We start from the raw sequence: 12,097 nt of genomic DNA, 5'->3' as shown, positions 1-12,097 counted from the left end.
TTTTTATCCTAAAATTATTAATTGAATTCATATAATTAATGATTTTATATTTTAATGTTTATAATCTTGTTTATTTTAATTTATTTAATTTGTGTGTACATGGACTACAGACTAAGTATGAAATGCAGAATTCCATTAAAACAGACAATGATTTCAGACCACCACGTTTCGCCCGTGGTATCCTCACATTTCTTAGTTTTATAATAATAAAAATATCTTTTGCAAAAGTTATTGAATATCAATGATAATTACTTATATATATATATATATATATTGTATGAAATGCTGAGTCCATTGAAATAAGAAAAAGTTATTCTAGGATCACCACTGTTTTCACCTGTAACCCCAATTATTCTTTACCTATTTAGATGTTATAATATAAAAAAGATTTAATGCAACAATTATAGAATATCAATCACAATTCGTAACAAATCTTTATGAAATACTGAATTTATATTAATTATTTCAATATCACCTTTCACATAGTATCAGGATCATCATTATTAATTCGATATTTATAATTACATTAATTCATACAAATACCTTGGGCAACACAAAAAGCCAAACATATCCAAGTCCAAGAGGGATTATATTGCATCAGCACAGAAGGATTGTGGAAGTGACTATACCTCACAGGTGACATTAATATTGCCCAATATGGAATCTTCCGGAGTGGAACGCGTTCACACTTGAATTTTGAACATTTTTTATCAGTTCAGCCACGCAAGCCTCCCGCTCCGTTTATGCATATAATCTTCAATTACGAAAATATCCTTGCATGGAGACTCACGCTGAACGCAAGTTTTAAATTAATGTTGCTTCTGAAATTAGGTATAATTATTTTAATGTGAAGTTAGGTACAGATGTGAATATTTAGCAATATTTAATATAAAAATTGTTTGACCATTAATTTATTTATTATTAATTACTGAAAAAATAATAATCTACAGATAATTATTTGAAAGGTTTTATTTATACTATAAATAATTATTTTTACTCTTTTAAAATGTTTGATATTAATATTGTATTAAGATAATTCAAGGCAGAATGAAGTGTACATTTTTTTTTCTTTTCTAGAACTAGGTTTAGCCAGCTGCAAAACTTGCCTTCTGCACCCCAGTGTTTCTTCCTGTCAACGAGGGTAACTTCGTCATTTACACCCAAATTTAATGGTCAAAGTGTCTTATGGCATAACGCCAGGAAATCCGTTCTCACTTTTTCCGAAAACAACACTTCCATCCAGAACCTAATCCTCTACGGTTTCCAAAGCAAACAGCAAACCCTCCACGTACAGATCTAACCGTTGCAATCACTTAAAAGATAATTTAAAGCATCAATTTATTATTTATTCATTATTTGGATGGAGGTGATTAATGCAATCCCAGTTGCAACTACAGAGGATCAAAATCCAATCAATGACCCTTCACTTCTTTCTCTTTTATTTCTCTTTCTCTGTACTGGTCAGTCATAAAAGCTTTCTTCACCTACCCCACGATGTGTACTGTGTAGTTTACACGTGCAAATCCATCTGAGCCATTGATTTCTGAAATCAACAAAAGCAGCACATCAGAAAAATCCAACGGTTCACAAGCACCTACTAGAACTTTCTCCTCTTCTCTCCATTATATCTACCTTGCTCCTCTCGGCTGAAATACTCGCTGGGGCTCGTGGTCTGCTCGTGTCACTAGGGTTAACATTCTATTTCTTCTCCAGTTCCAAGGTTCGTTAGCCGGAATCTTTCTCGAAAAATTGCATGAATCCTTGACTCTGTTCATGATACACATTTTAACTGATTGGTCTTTATCTTGCATAATTCCCTGTTCATGCGTTTTAAGTGACTGATTTCTCATTTTTGTTCAGGATCGTAAGCCATGGGAAAATCTTACCCAACCGTCAGCGCCGATTACCAAAAGGCCTTTGAGAAGGCAAAGAAGAAGCTTAGAGGTTTCATCGCCGAGAAGAGATGCGCTCCTCTGATGCTCCGTTTGGCGTAGGTTTTCTCTTTTTGAGTTAGATCAACATTACGCTGCACTCTGACTTTGTATATTATCGTTTTGATTCGTTTTGGTGCGTTTTGTGTGTAGATGGCACTCTGCTGGTACCTTTGATGTTAGCACCAAGACCGGTGGTCCCTTCGGAACCATCAAGCACTCTGCTGAACTCGCTCACGGTGCCAACAACGGTCTTGATATTGCTGTCAGACTTTTAGAGCCAATCAAAGCGGAGTTTCCTATCTTGAGCTACGCAGATTTCTACCAGGTGAGAAGTTATTTTTATTTTAGATCTGGGAAGTGTTTTTTATTTCTGGAGATTGTGCGTGTAATGATACTTTTCTGTAAAACGCAGTTGGCTGGCGTTGTCGCAGTTGAGATAACTGGTGGACCCGAAGTTCCTTTTCACCCGGGCAGAGAGGTATAATATTGCATGTCTAATTGTTTTTATGCCTGCTTATTATTGATATAATGTAACACTCTTATTTGGTAAAATGATATGACTTTTTTTTTGTTTTTTTTTTCTGGTTGTGTAAATATTAGTATTGCTAGATCATGGATTCAGTGTGTAATTTTTGTCAGTTTCATTGAATATCTGTTTATTTCTACTGTGTTCACGCATTTAACTGCTTACTATTTGATGGAGATTAAGCTGTTAATCTTTTATTACTATTTGATGGAGATTAAGCTGTTCCTCTTTTATTGGATTAAACCTTTGACAGTGCACACTTCAGACATATGATCTATTTTCACTGCACTTAATTTGTTTCCTTGAATTACTACAATTACATGCTTGTTTGACTGATTTATGGATTTAGCTATTCAAACTATGATTAAGGTTCCAGTGTCTGAAATGTTTTTTCATATATTTTGTTTTATTAGCAATGCTCATAATTTATGGCACCAAATTTTGCTTTGATGATTTCTCAATTCTTTTTAAATGGTTATTTTTGATACTATTTTTGTCCTCTGAACTTTTGTTTTTCTGAATTACCATGAAATAATTTTTGTTTCTGAATTATTATGAAATAATTTTTGTTTCTGAATTATTATGAAATAATTTTTGTTTCTGAATTACTATGGAATTTGTTTATTTTGAAATGGTATTACTGTGCAAGTAATTTTTATGATCCATAAGTGTTTAATGGTACTATTTTCTTTCTGAGTAGGACAAGCCAGAACCACCTCCAGAGGGTCGCTTGCCTGATGCAACCAAGGGTCAGTACTCTGTCTGGGTGATTGTCAACAAAATCTCTCGTTCATAGGGTTTGTGTTAATTACCGTTGGGTCCTTGATTGTTGCAGGGTCTGATCACCTTAGGGATGTGTTCGGCAAGGCTATGGGGCTTAGTGATCAGGATATTGTTGCTCTATCTGGTGGTCACACCATTGTATGTTATGATTTTGTGCTCTTCTTTTGAGTTTTAACAGAGGCACATTGAAAATGACATTGAACGTACTTTAAATTGTATCCTTGCTGGTGCAATTCTAACAGAAGTATTTTGCAGGGAGCGGCACACAAGGAGCGATCAGGATTTGAGGGTCCCTGGACCTCAAATCCTCTTATTTTTGACAACTCATACTTTAAGTGAGTACTTTTATGTTTTTCACATTTCCTTCTCTCTCCGTTTTAAAATTCTTACCTAACTCTTTTATTGATGTCCAAAAATGTTTTAGGGAGTTGTTGAGTGGTGAAAAGGAAGGTCTCCTTCAGCTGCCTTCTGACAAGGCACTTTTGTCAGATTCCGTATTCCGCCCTCTTGTTGAAAAATATGCAGCGGTGTGTATATTTCACAGTCATCCTAACATTGGAGATAAAATTGATTGATCAAGTGTATGTATCTAATCTCGGTTTTCTGATGATTTCAGGACGAAGATGCATTTTTTGCTGATTACGCAGTTGCTCACCAAAAGCTTTCCGAGCTTGGGTAAGTCTTGGTATTCAGTGTTCTTATTTTAAACCTCTTTGTCTAACTTCGAGTTGATAACAATTGGATTCTTATGTGTATGAAATTTACCTCAGGTTTGCTGAAGCCTAATCAACATATAGGCAGTTGGAGATCTAGAAAACAAAAGAAGTGGTTTTAAATTTCGATGTGAGGATGTGTTTTGTCCCCCCTTTATTTTTCACCATTGGCAAGTTGGATTGTTTTTTTCCTTTGTTGTGGTTGATCCTTTTGTTAAATAACATTGCTAAGATGCTAAGAGTTAATGGTTGAACTCATTGGGACCTCACGTCTTCTTACGTGCCTACTGGTAATTTGTTGTTGGTATTCTTATTATGTAGCCTTTTTACGTGGTTAGAGTTAGACCATTCTTGGTTTTCATATAGCCAATGCGAATTTTGTTAAGTAGTTATATCTTTATTATGTGGGCTTTTTTTGTTTTTGCTAATATTCAAAACGGAAATAATAATTGTTGTTTAGTTAATGCAATATCCGATTAAATTGTAGAAGTTTGTAAGTCCCTATGAAACCTATCTCACCTTGTTGAAGTGTACCTAAAAGCAACTGAGTGATAGAAAATATTTGGACTGGCTTTAAAATAAGCTTATTTGATTTTTTGACTCAGGAAAACTTTTCTCCAGATTAAGATTGTATGCTTTTTAAATCTGAAAAATACCATGCTTCTTTGTTATAAGTGAAAATCAAAGTTTTATTCAAGTACTTTGTATAGCTTTGTTACTCTTTTGTATAAATTATTTAACTGAACACTTTTGCACGCAATTTATATGAAAGGATAGATTAAAGTTATAAAAAATGTATAAAAAAAATACAGATTATTATTTAGTTCGTAGTTCTTTTGTTTGTTGAAATTCTTATTTTGGTGTCTTAATAGTAAATTTTTGTGTCTTATAGATTGGTCCAACATTCGTATGAAATTAACTAAGGTTCTTGTGTCATCATAATTAAATAAGATTTCAGATATTCTTGATTTTAATCCTATGTCTACACAACACTATTTGTTTCATATTTGCTTTAGTATTTAGGATTTTATCTTGTTAAATAAATAATATTGAGTATCTCATTGTTGGTCCGGGTTTAAACATTTTAAATAATGTGTCATGGAATTATTTGGTCTTATAAGGTAGTTTTTTCAAATAATAACAAACTAAATTTACCATGAACAAAATAGAAGTTGCAATAAATGTTATAAATAGTATAGACTGCTTGTGCGCCACGATCACTCCTACAAAAATTTTTTGGGAGCTTCTGTACCTCTAAAAAGACACATTTACCCTTAGAATAAAATAAAAAATACACATACAAAAAGTAATTAAATGTTACCGTATTATATTTGATCAACTAAATTTAATTCATGTAATATATATTTAGGTTTAATGTTTATGTAGCTCCTTATTTTGGTTCGAAATTTTAATTAAGTCTCTTTTTCTTTGGCGTTTCAATTGGATTCTTGTTTTTGTAAAATTGGAGCAATTAGAGATCTGTCGTCAAATTCAACAAACAATCGTTTAATTGTGCATTACGTGGCATGAAGAGTGTTTTCACTGGTAACACTGTGCGTTACGTGGCATGGTGAGTGTTTTCACTGATAACACGTGGAATTAAAAAAGAATTTTGTATTAAAAAATATGAAAACACATGTTAAATGAGCTTTTGGGAAAGGGTAAGGGGGAACTTATTACGATTCCCACTTCAATCATCCGTTTCTCCTTCTCCTTCTCATACACCACAAGAACAGAACATGAATAGAAACGATAGAGTCTAAACCTCAAACCACGCCATTAGCTCCAACAACCGCTCGGCGTCAAAAACCTCCATCGCAAAGTCGCAATCGGGGTCGGAACGAGAATCGTCAGAGTTGGAGGAGGAAACAATTTGCGGAGGACCAGGTCGACACCCTTGGCGAAGAGAGTCTGGAGGAAGGTTCTGGAAGGTTCCCAATAGGAGAGGGAGTCCTTGAAGTCGGTGAGTCGGAAGTCGAGGGGGATGGTTGAGGTGGTTCTGTCTTTGCTGAGGCACAGGGGGGAACTTATTACGATTCCCACTTCAATCATTCGTGTTCTCCTTCTCCTTCTCATACACCACTAGAACAGAACATGAATAGAAATGATAGAGTCTGAACCTCAAACCACGCCTTCAGCTCCACCAACCGCTCCAAGACGGCGTCAAAAACCTCCACCGCAAAGTCGCAATCGGGGTCGGAACGAGAATCGTCAGCGTTGGAGGAGGAAACGAATTTGCGGAGGACCAGGGCGACACCCTCGGCGAAGAGAGTCTGGAGGAAGGTTCCCAAGAGGAGAGGGAGTCCTTGAAGCCGGTGAGTCGGAAGCCGAGGGGGATGGTTGAGGTGGTTCTGTCTTTGCTAAGGCATTTGGCGATGTAGACTTCAAAGTGACCGAGGTGCCAGGTTCGGGAGCCGATTTTGACATCCATGACGGAGGGTTTGGTGTAGGGGACAATGAGGTCTTAAAGGAGAAGGTGGGTGTGGGGGCCGGAGCCGTCGGAGGCGGGGACGACGGCGGTGCCGTGGAATGCCAGGAAGAAAGGGCGAATGGAGGGTGGGACGGCGAGGGAGGTGTAGAAGGAGAGCTCGGCGGAGCCCCTGTCGTGTTCCTGCAGTGGTGTGTAGAACTTTCCAGAATCGTCCACCAGCGGACCCAGTACGTCGTTCTTTGCCATGTGACCCGCCACCTGGTGCTCCCACACCTTCAACATTTTCACAATTCCGAAACGGAGAAGAGAGGTATGAGGAAGAAAACACCCACCACAATACAACAAATCAACAAAACCAATTATACTGTCTGGGGAAGTAGAAAAAGGTTGGAGGAGGAGAAGTAGAAACATTGATCAGTTCGGTCTGCCTGGGGAAGAAACAAAATTGGATTGATGTGTGGAGGGTGTTCGTGTTTAAATGGAGCAAGACGTGAGAGAAGTATTGGGAATAGGTTTGGCTTTCGGAGAGAAAAAAAAATTTTAATTAGAAAGAAGGAGAGTTGGAGAGAGGTGCAAGCCGTAAGTACTAGAATGCTAAAATTCTTTGTTGAGAAGAGAAATAGGAAATGGTTATCTAGTATTGGGTGGGCCCCATGTGTAGATAAAGTAATTTAGGTTTTAGAACGGCAGGGTACAAGGTTGCAGTAGAAAAAGGTTGGAATAATAATATTTTATAGCTTTCATATTTTTTAATACAAAATTTCTTTTTAATTCCACGTGTGATTAGCAAAAACACTCTCTGTGCCACGTAATGCACAATTAAACAGCCGTTTGTTGAATTTGACGACAGGTCTCTAATTGCTCCAATTTTACAAAAACAAGGATCCAATTGAGACGCCAAAAAGAAAGGGGACTTAATTGAGATTCCGGACTAAAATAAGGACCTACAGAGACATTAAACCTATATATTTACTTGTACTCCTCTCGTTTCATCATATATTTTTGTTTTATTTTCTGTTGACCTTTAATTCTCCTGGTGATCCTCTTGCTTTGTTCACTATGGTGTTTTTATATTTGTGATTGTCCATGTTGTGATTTGTTATTTTAATTCTGTGGTAATTTTTTGTTTAACTGTTGTTTGTGGTATCCGTGGAGTACATTTGTGAGTTTTGTGGTATAGGTAATTTAATCAAAAATTCTCTTATGTAATGTTAATACGAGTTTCAAAAATTATTGAATTCTTAACCGACTTTTAATATCTATTTAAGAGTTCGTTGGTTTTCGAAAATTGGTTAAAGTTTCAGCGAATTTCGAAAATCGTTGAACTTTTAATTGGTTTTCGAAATTCGACAAACTCTAAAATTGGTTAAAAGTTTAATGGTTTTTGAAAACGGTTAAAACCTTGACCGACCACGAAAGGTGACAAACTCTTAGTTGGATTTCAAAGTCAATTAAGAGTTCAAAGATTTTCGAAATTCGTCAAAGTCTTAACCAATTTTCAAAATCCAATTAAGAACTTGTCGACTTTTTAAAGCCGGTTAAGAGATTAATGGTTTTCAAAAATTGTTCCGTCATTAATTTTTTTTATTTAATTTTGATTATGTTAGAATTTTATTATTATTAGTATTCAGTGGGGTGTTTGAGTGACAAACTTGTTTATGATATAGGTGGCTAATATTTTAAGATGAACAATTATTCATTTAAGTTGATGGAGTCATAAATAAATTCCAACTTCGTGTCTAAATTTTCTCTTTTCATCAATGAAGTGACAAATGGTGGTTATACCAATAATTTTACAACCGATAAAATATTTTCCTTACGTGATGAGTTAATTGAATGAGTTTGAGGGATTACATTTGATATTGAATTTGTTGTGGTTATTATAAGATCTAACACCTCAACTGGTGAACCCGGAAGAAAAACGTTCGTGTTGTTAAGTTGTGAAAATGAATGAGAAATATAGGAAGTACAAACCTTATGATTAACTGAGTGTATCAAACACACAAGAAAATGTGAGTGTCCCTTTAAGTTGAGGGGAAAACCTTATTCTAATGGAGAGTGCTGTGTGTTAAAGGTAATACGTGAATATCACAACCATAAGTTGGCTGAGACTTTTAGTTGCCACCTTTTTGCTGACATGTTAAATCTTACTGAACAATCATTATTTATCGACATGACTAACAGTTAAGTAAAGCCTTCAAATATTCTACTCACTCTTAGAGAACATAATGATTGTAATGTGACAACAATAAAGAAAATATATAACGCAAGATATACATACAAGCGATCGTTGAGAGGGTCGGGGAATGAAATGCGGTAGCTGATGATGATGTTGGATTACGATAAATATATCCAATGGAGTATATGTGTCGACTAATTCAAGGTGGTAAGTGATATCTTCTGTACACATTTTGATGCAATGCACTTGTTGAATGATTTAATATTGTGTTCTTGATGGGATACCATATACAAGACAAACAAATATTGGCTCCCCATACTTGAGATAGTTGGCATCACATCTATAGGGTTGACCTTCTTAGCCACCTTTGCATTGTTATAAAGTGAATCCAAAAATAATTTCACTTGGCATGATTCAGGGGTTTATTTATGACATCTGAGGACGATTTACATATGATTGTTACTTATAAAGACCTTGCTCCGATGAATACCATTGCAAATGTATTCCCTCAGTCTTATTAGATGATATGATGAATGCATTTAATAAACCTAAAAAAAACTCCAAGCACATACATTCAAAATTCAAAAACAAAAACATCAGAAAAACATACATTCAAAATTTTAAAAAACAAATAATACCTAATTTCAAAATTCGTCGAAGGCTTAAATGAATTTCAAAATTTAGCGGAGGCTTAACCGACTTTTGAAATTTGTTTAAGAATTCGCTAACTTTAAAAAGTTTGCGAAACCTTAACCATATTTCGAATGCCAATTCATTTTCGTTTTCCATCAACCACGAACCATGAATATACAAATCTCCTATTCTCTAGGCATTTACTATGTTGAATTCAAATCAATATTAATCATCTTAATCGCAAAACGAAATTTAAAACTAATGCTTACTGATTTGTGTAGTAAGGACGAAGGGGGGGGGGGGGGGGGGGGTGGACAAGTAGTGAGGAAGAAGAATGGTGGATGTCTAAACCTTCCTAAATTCGCCAATGCACTAAACTATGGAAGGAGTGGAGGAAAAAAAACAAGGTAAAGGAGGAGACCAATGTGATGCAACAATGTAAGGAACAGGGGAGGAGAGGGCAAGAAGTAACGATGCAAGGAGTGGGTGTAATGGTTAGAGAAACAAAATCAAATTTAAAAACATGAAAAGAGACAAGTAAAAAAAATTATTTTGGTCAAAAGAATATTTACATGGTTAAATGAGTTTTTACTTTTGTTAGAATGTTATATTTGAAATATTTACAAAAGTTGGAGGTGCACGAAGAAAGTTGTGAAGTACAAGAATATGTCTAAAATTTTCAGGTGGGATGAGGCAAAAATTTGATAGGGTGTAGGAAGCTACAACCATAGAATTAGAATTATAAGACAGGGCAAAGCTCAATTCAAAAACTTTCGCTACATGGCTTTTATTTGCACTAAATATGATTTATTTGCAATAAATATGAGGGTGAATGACAATTATCGTAGTAATTGAGTAAAAAATGTCTTTTATATCTTTTAAATTAGTATAGATAGAAATTATTATAGATACAATAATGTTAAAGACTTATCTATATTTTACGTTTGAAATTTATTTAACATGAAAAGAGTTTTTGTATATCTTTTAAATTAGTAAATGTTATGAGTATTTAAAAGAAAAATACAAAAGAGATAGACTCAAGTTCATTATATTTAAAATTAATACATAATCTTTTGAGGTGTAAGGTCGAGGTCAATGTCCAATATCTAGGTAACACTTTAAAAGATCCAAATGCTATCTTCACTCTAAGTTCTTTGTAGGTGTTCGTCCAATACCATTCAAAGGACACCTGTAGAAGATGCATTAATGTCAAAATCAAAGTCGGTGGTTTGACAATTCATATATATTAATGTCACAGTAAATGCAACCACCTACTAACCTATATTATAGATTTCAGAGTGAGTATTTGATTAGTAACAATCTAATTGTTGTCCAATTGGTGGTAGTTACACTTTACCTTAATTTTCTCAACATTAGAATTAATCTCTCCATCGATTGACTATTTGGTCATATTCTACGGCTATCCGGTTACAAGAATAGTTTGTTGACGTGTTTGACTAAAGGTTGACTATCCAGTCTGTAACTGACTGAACAATCATACAATAAACATAATATTGTAAGTAAGAGCCATATGTAACACATTCCCAAGTTATGCATATAATGATATAAATTTTATGTACTAAGTTTATTATAAATATAATTAATTATAAGTCTTCACAAAGAATTGATGAAAAGTATACTAATTGATCACTTGAGTTAACAAACTCAGTTTTAATGTCTTTAAATATGATTTTTTTCAAATAAAATGTTAATCAATTTCAATGTGTTTGGCCTTTTTGTTAAAGACAATATTAGAGCTAATATGAAAAACGATTTAATTATCACATAAATTTCTTCTAATTAACATTTTCAAATTATTATTTTATAAGTAATTGTTTAAGCCAAATAAATTCACAAGTGTCTAACACCATAATTCTATATTCTTTTTCTCCACTAAATCTTATTATTGCACTTTTTTCTTACTTTTCTAAAAGATAAAATTATCAAATAAATAATAGTTTTTTTAAAAATAATTACAATAATGTAGAGAATCTGAGAAGAAGAAAAAACCACTAAAAGACTCTTAATTTGAAAAATATTAAATTACACAAAAAACTTTCTAAAAATTTCTCAAATTACTTTGATATCCCAATTTTTTTCAAAATCCTTCACAAATAAGTCATTTAAGAAAAAGTAATTTAACTTATTAATTTTTTTGAAGGTCTGAACTTGCTTAAGTGTTTTTCATCATACTAAATTCTATTCAAGTCATTTTCTTATGTTTTCTTTAGGATATAGTTAATTTATACTTTTAACACGTGAATTGTTCCGCGGAATTGTTTTTATTTAACCATAAAAGTTCATAAAATGCTGTACCTTATTTATTTAAACCGAGATTAGTGTTAATTTAAATATTATGCCGAGGGCCCAGAAGTATAGAAGGCGATTTCGGGAAGATTCTTCATTGATGTAGATTGAAAAGGTTGACCAATAATAACTTCAGTTATTATTCAATCACTGCTTGAGGAATAAAATCAAATAGTATTTTTTAATCACAAATAATTGATAACTACGATTAAACTCCAAATATATGAACTATAATTTCTAATTATGGACAAAAATTTAAATTTAGATTTTAAGTATAGGTACGCGTCACGGTTTTAAAAAGACTGTTAAATGGATAATATACGGATTTAAATAAAAAGATACAAATAATGTAAAATAAATTCACACTACCATTCGATAAATTTTAATTTTGGAATTTTATCCTTCCATTAAATTAAAGACACGCAATACATTATGTAAAAAATTAAGTCCAACATTTGAATTATATAAGTATTTTCATAATTAATAATTATAAAAATATTCTGATTTAAAATTTAGTAATTTGAACCAATGTATTTGAATGATTTAAATTTAGGTTATGTTCATATTTGCAAAGAGGAATTTCTCTTGAAG

General features: G+C 33.5%; 1 protein-coding gene and 1 pseudogene across 1 annotated transcript; one reads left to right on the top strand and one right to left on the bottom strand.

Moving 5' to 3' along the window:
* Positions 1–1,476: 1,476 nt before the first annotated feature.
* LOC108340597 (L-ascorbate peroxidase, cytosolic) lies at positions 1,477–4,225 on the top strand. Its single transcript, XM_017578083.2, has 10 exons — positions 1,477–1,720; positions 1,861–1,990; positions 2,085–2,259; positions 2,347–2,412; positions 3,161–3,209; positions 3,296–3,381; positions 3,499–3,578; positions 3,668–3,770; positions 3,860–3,918; positions 4,014–4,225. Exons 2-10 carry the CDS (start codon positions 1,872–1,874, stop codon positions 4,027–4,029), a joined length of 753 nt encoding a protein of 250 aa, XP_017433572.1. The 5' UTR covers positions 1,477–1,720; positions 1,861–1,871; the 3' UTR covers positions 4,030–4,225.
* Positions 4,226–6,000: 1,775 nt separating this feature from the next.
* Positions 6,001–7,525, bottom strand: LOC108339746 (inositol polyphosphate multikinase beta-like; annotated as a pseudogene).
* Positions 7,526–12,097: the final 4,572 nt, after the last annotated feature.

The sequence above is a fragment of the Vigna angularis genome, chromosome 5, assembly GCF_016808095.1.
Source record: "Vigna angularis cultivar LongXiaoDou No.4 chromosome 5, ASM1680809v1, whole genome shotgun sequence".
Lineage (NCBI taxonomy): Eukaryota > Viridiplantae > Streptophyta > Magnoliopsida > Fabales > Fabaceae > Vigna > Vigna angularis.
Note: the sequence above shows the minus strand (reverse complement) of the source record. Positions and strands in the feature narration are given on the sequence as shown.

Excerpts from the sequence above, each read along its gene's own strand:
- LOC108340597 (XM_017578083.2), top strand. The coding sequence starts at position 1,872 with ATGGGAAAATCTTACCCAACCGTCAGCGCCGATTACCAAAAGGCCTTT. Across the intron at positions 2,260-2,346 it reads GCTACGCAGATTTCTACCAG|TTGGCTGGCGTTGTCGCAGT; the intron begins GTGAGAAGTTAT and ends TGTAAAACGCAG. Across the intron at positions 2,413-3,160 it reads CTTTTCACCCGGGCAGAGAG|GACAAGCCAGAACCACCTCC; the intron begins GTATAATATTGC and ends CTTTCTGAGTAG.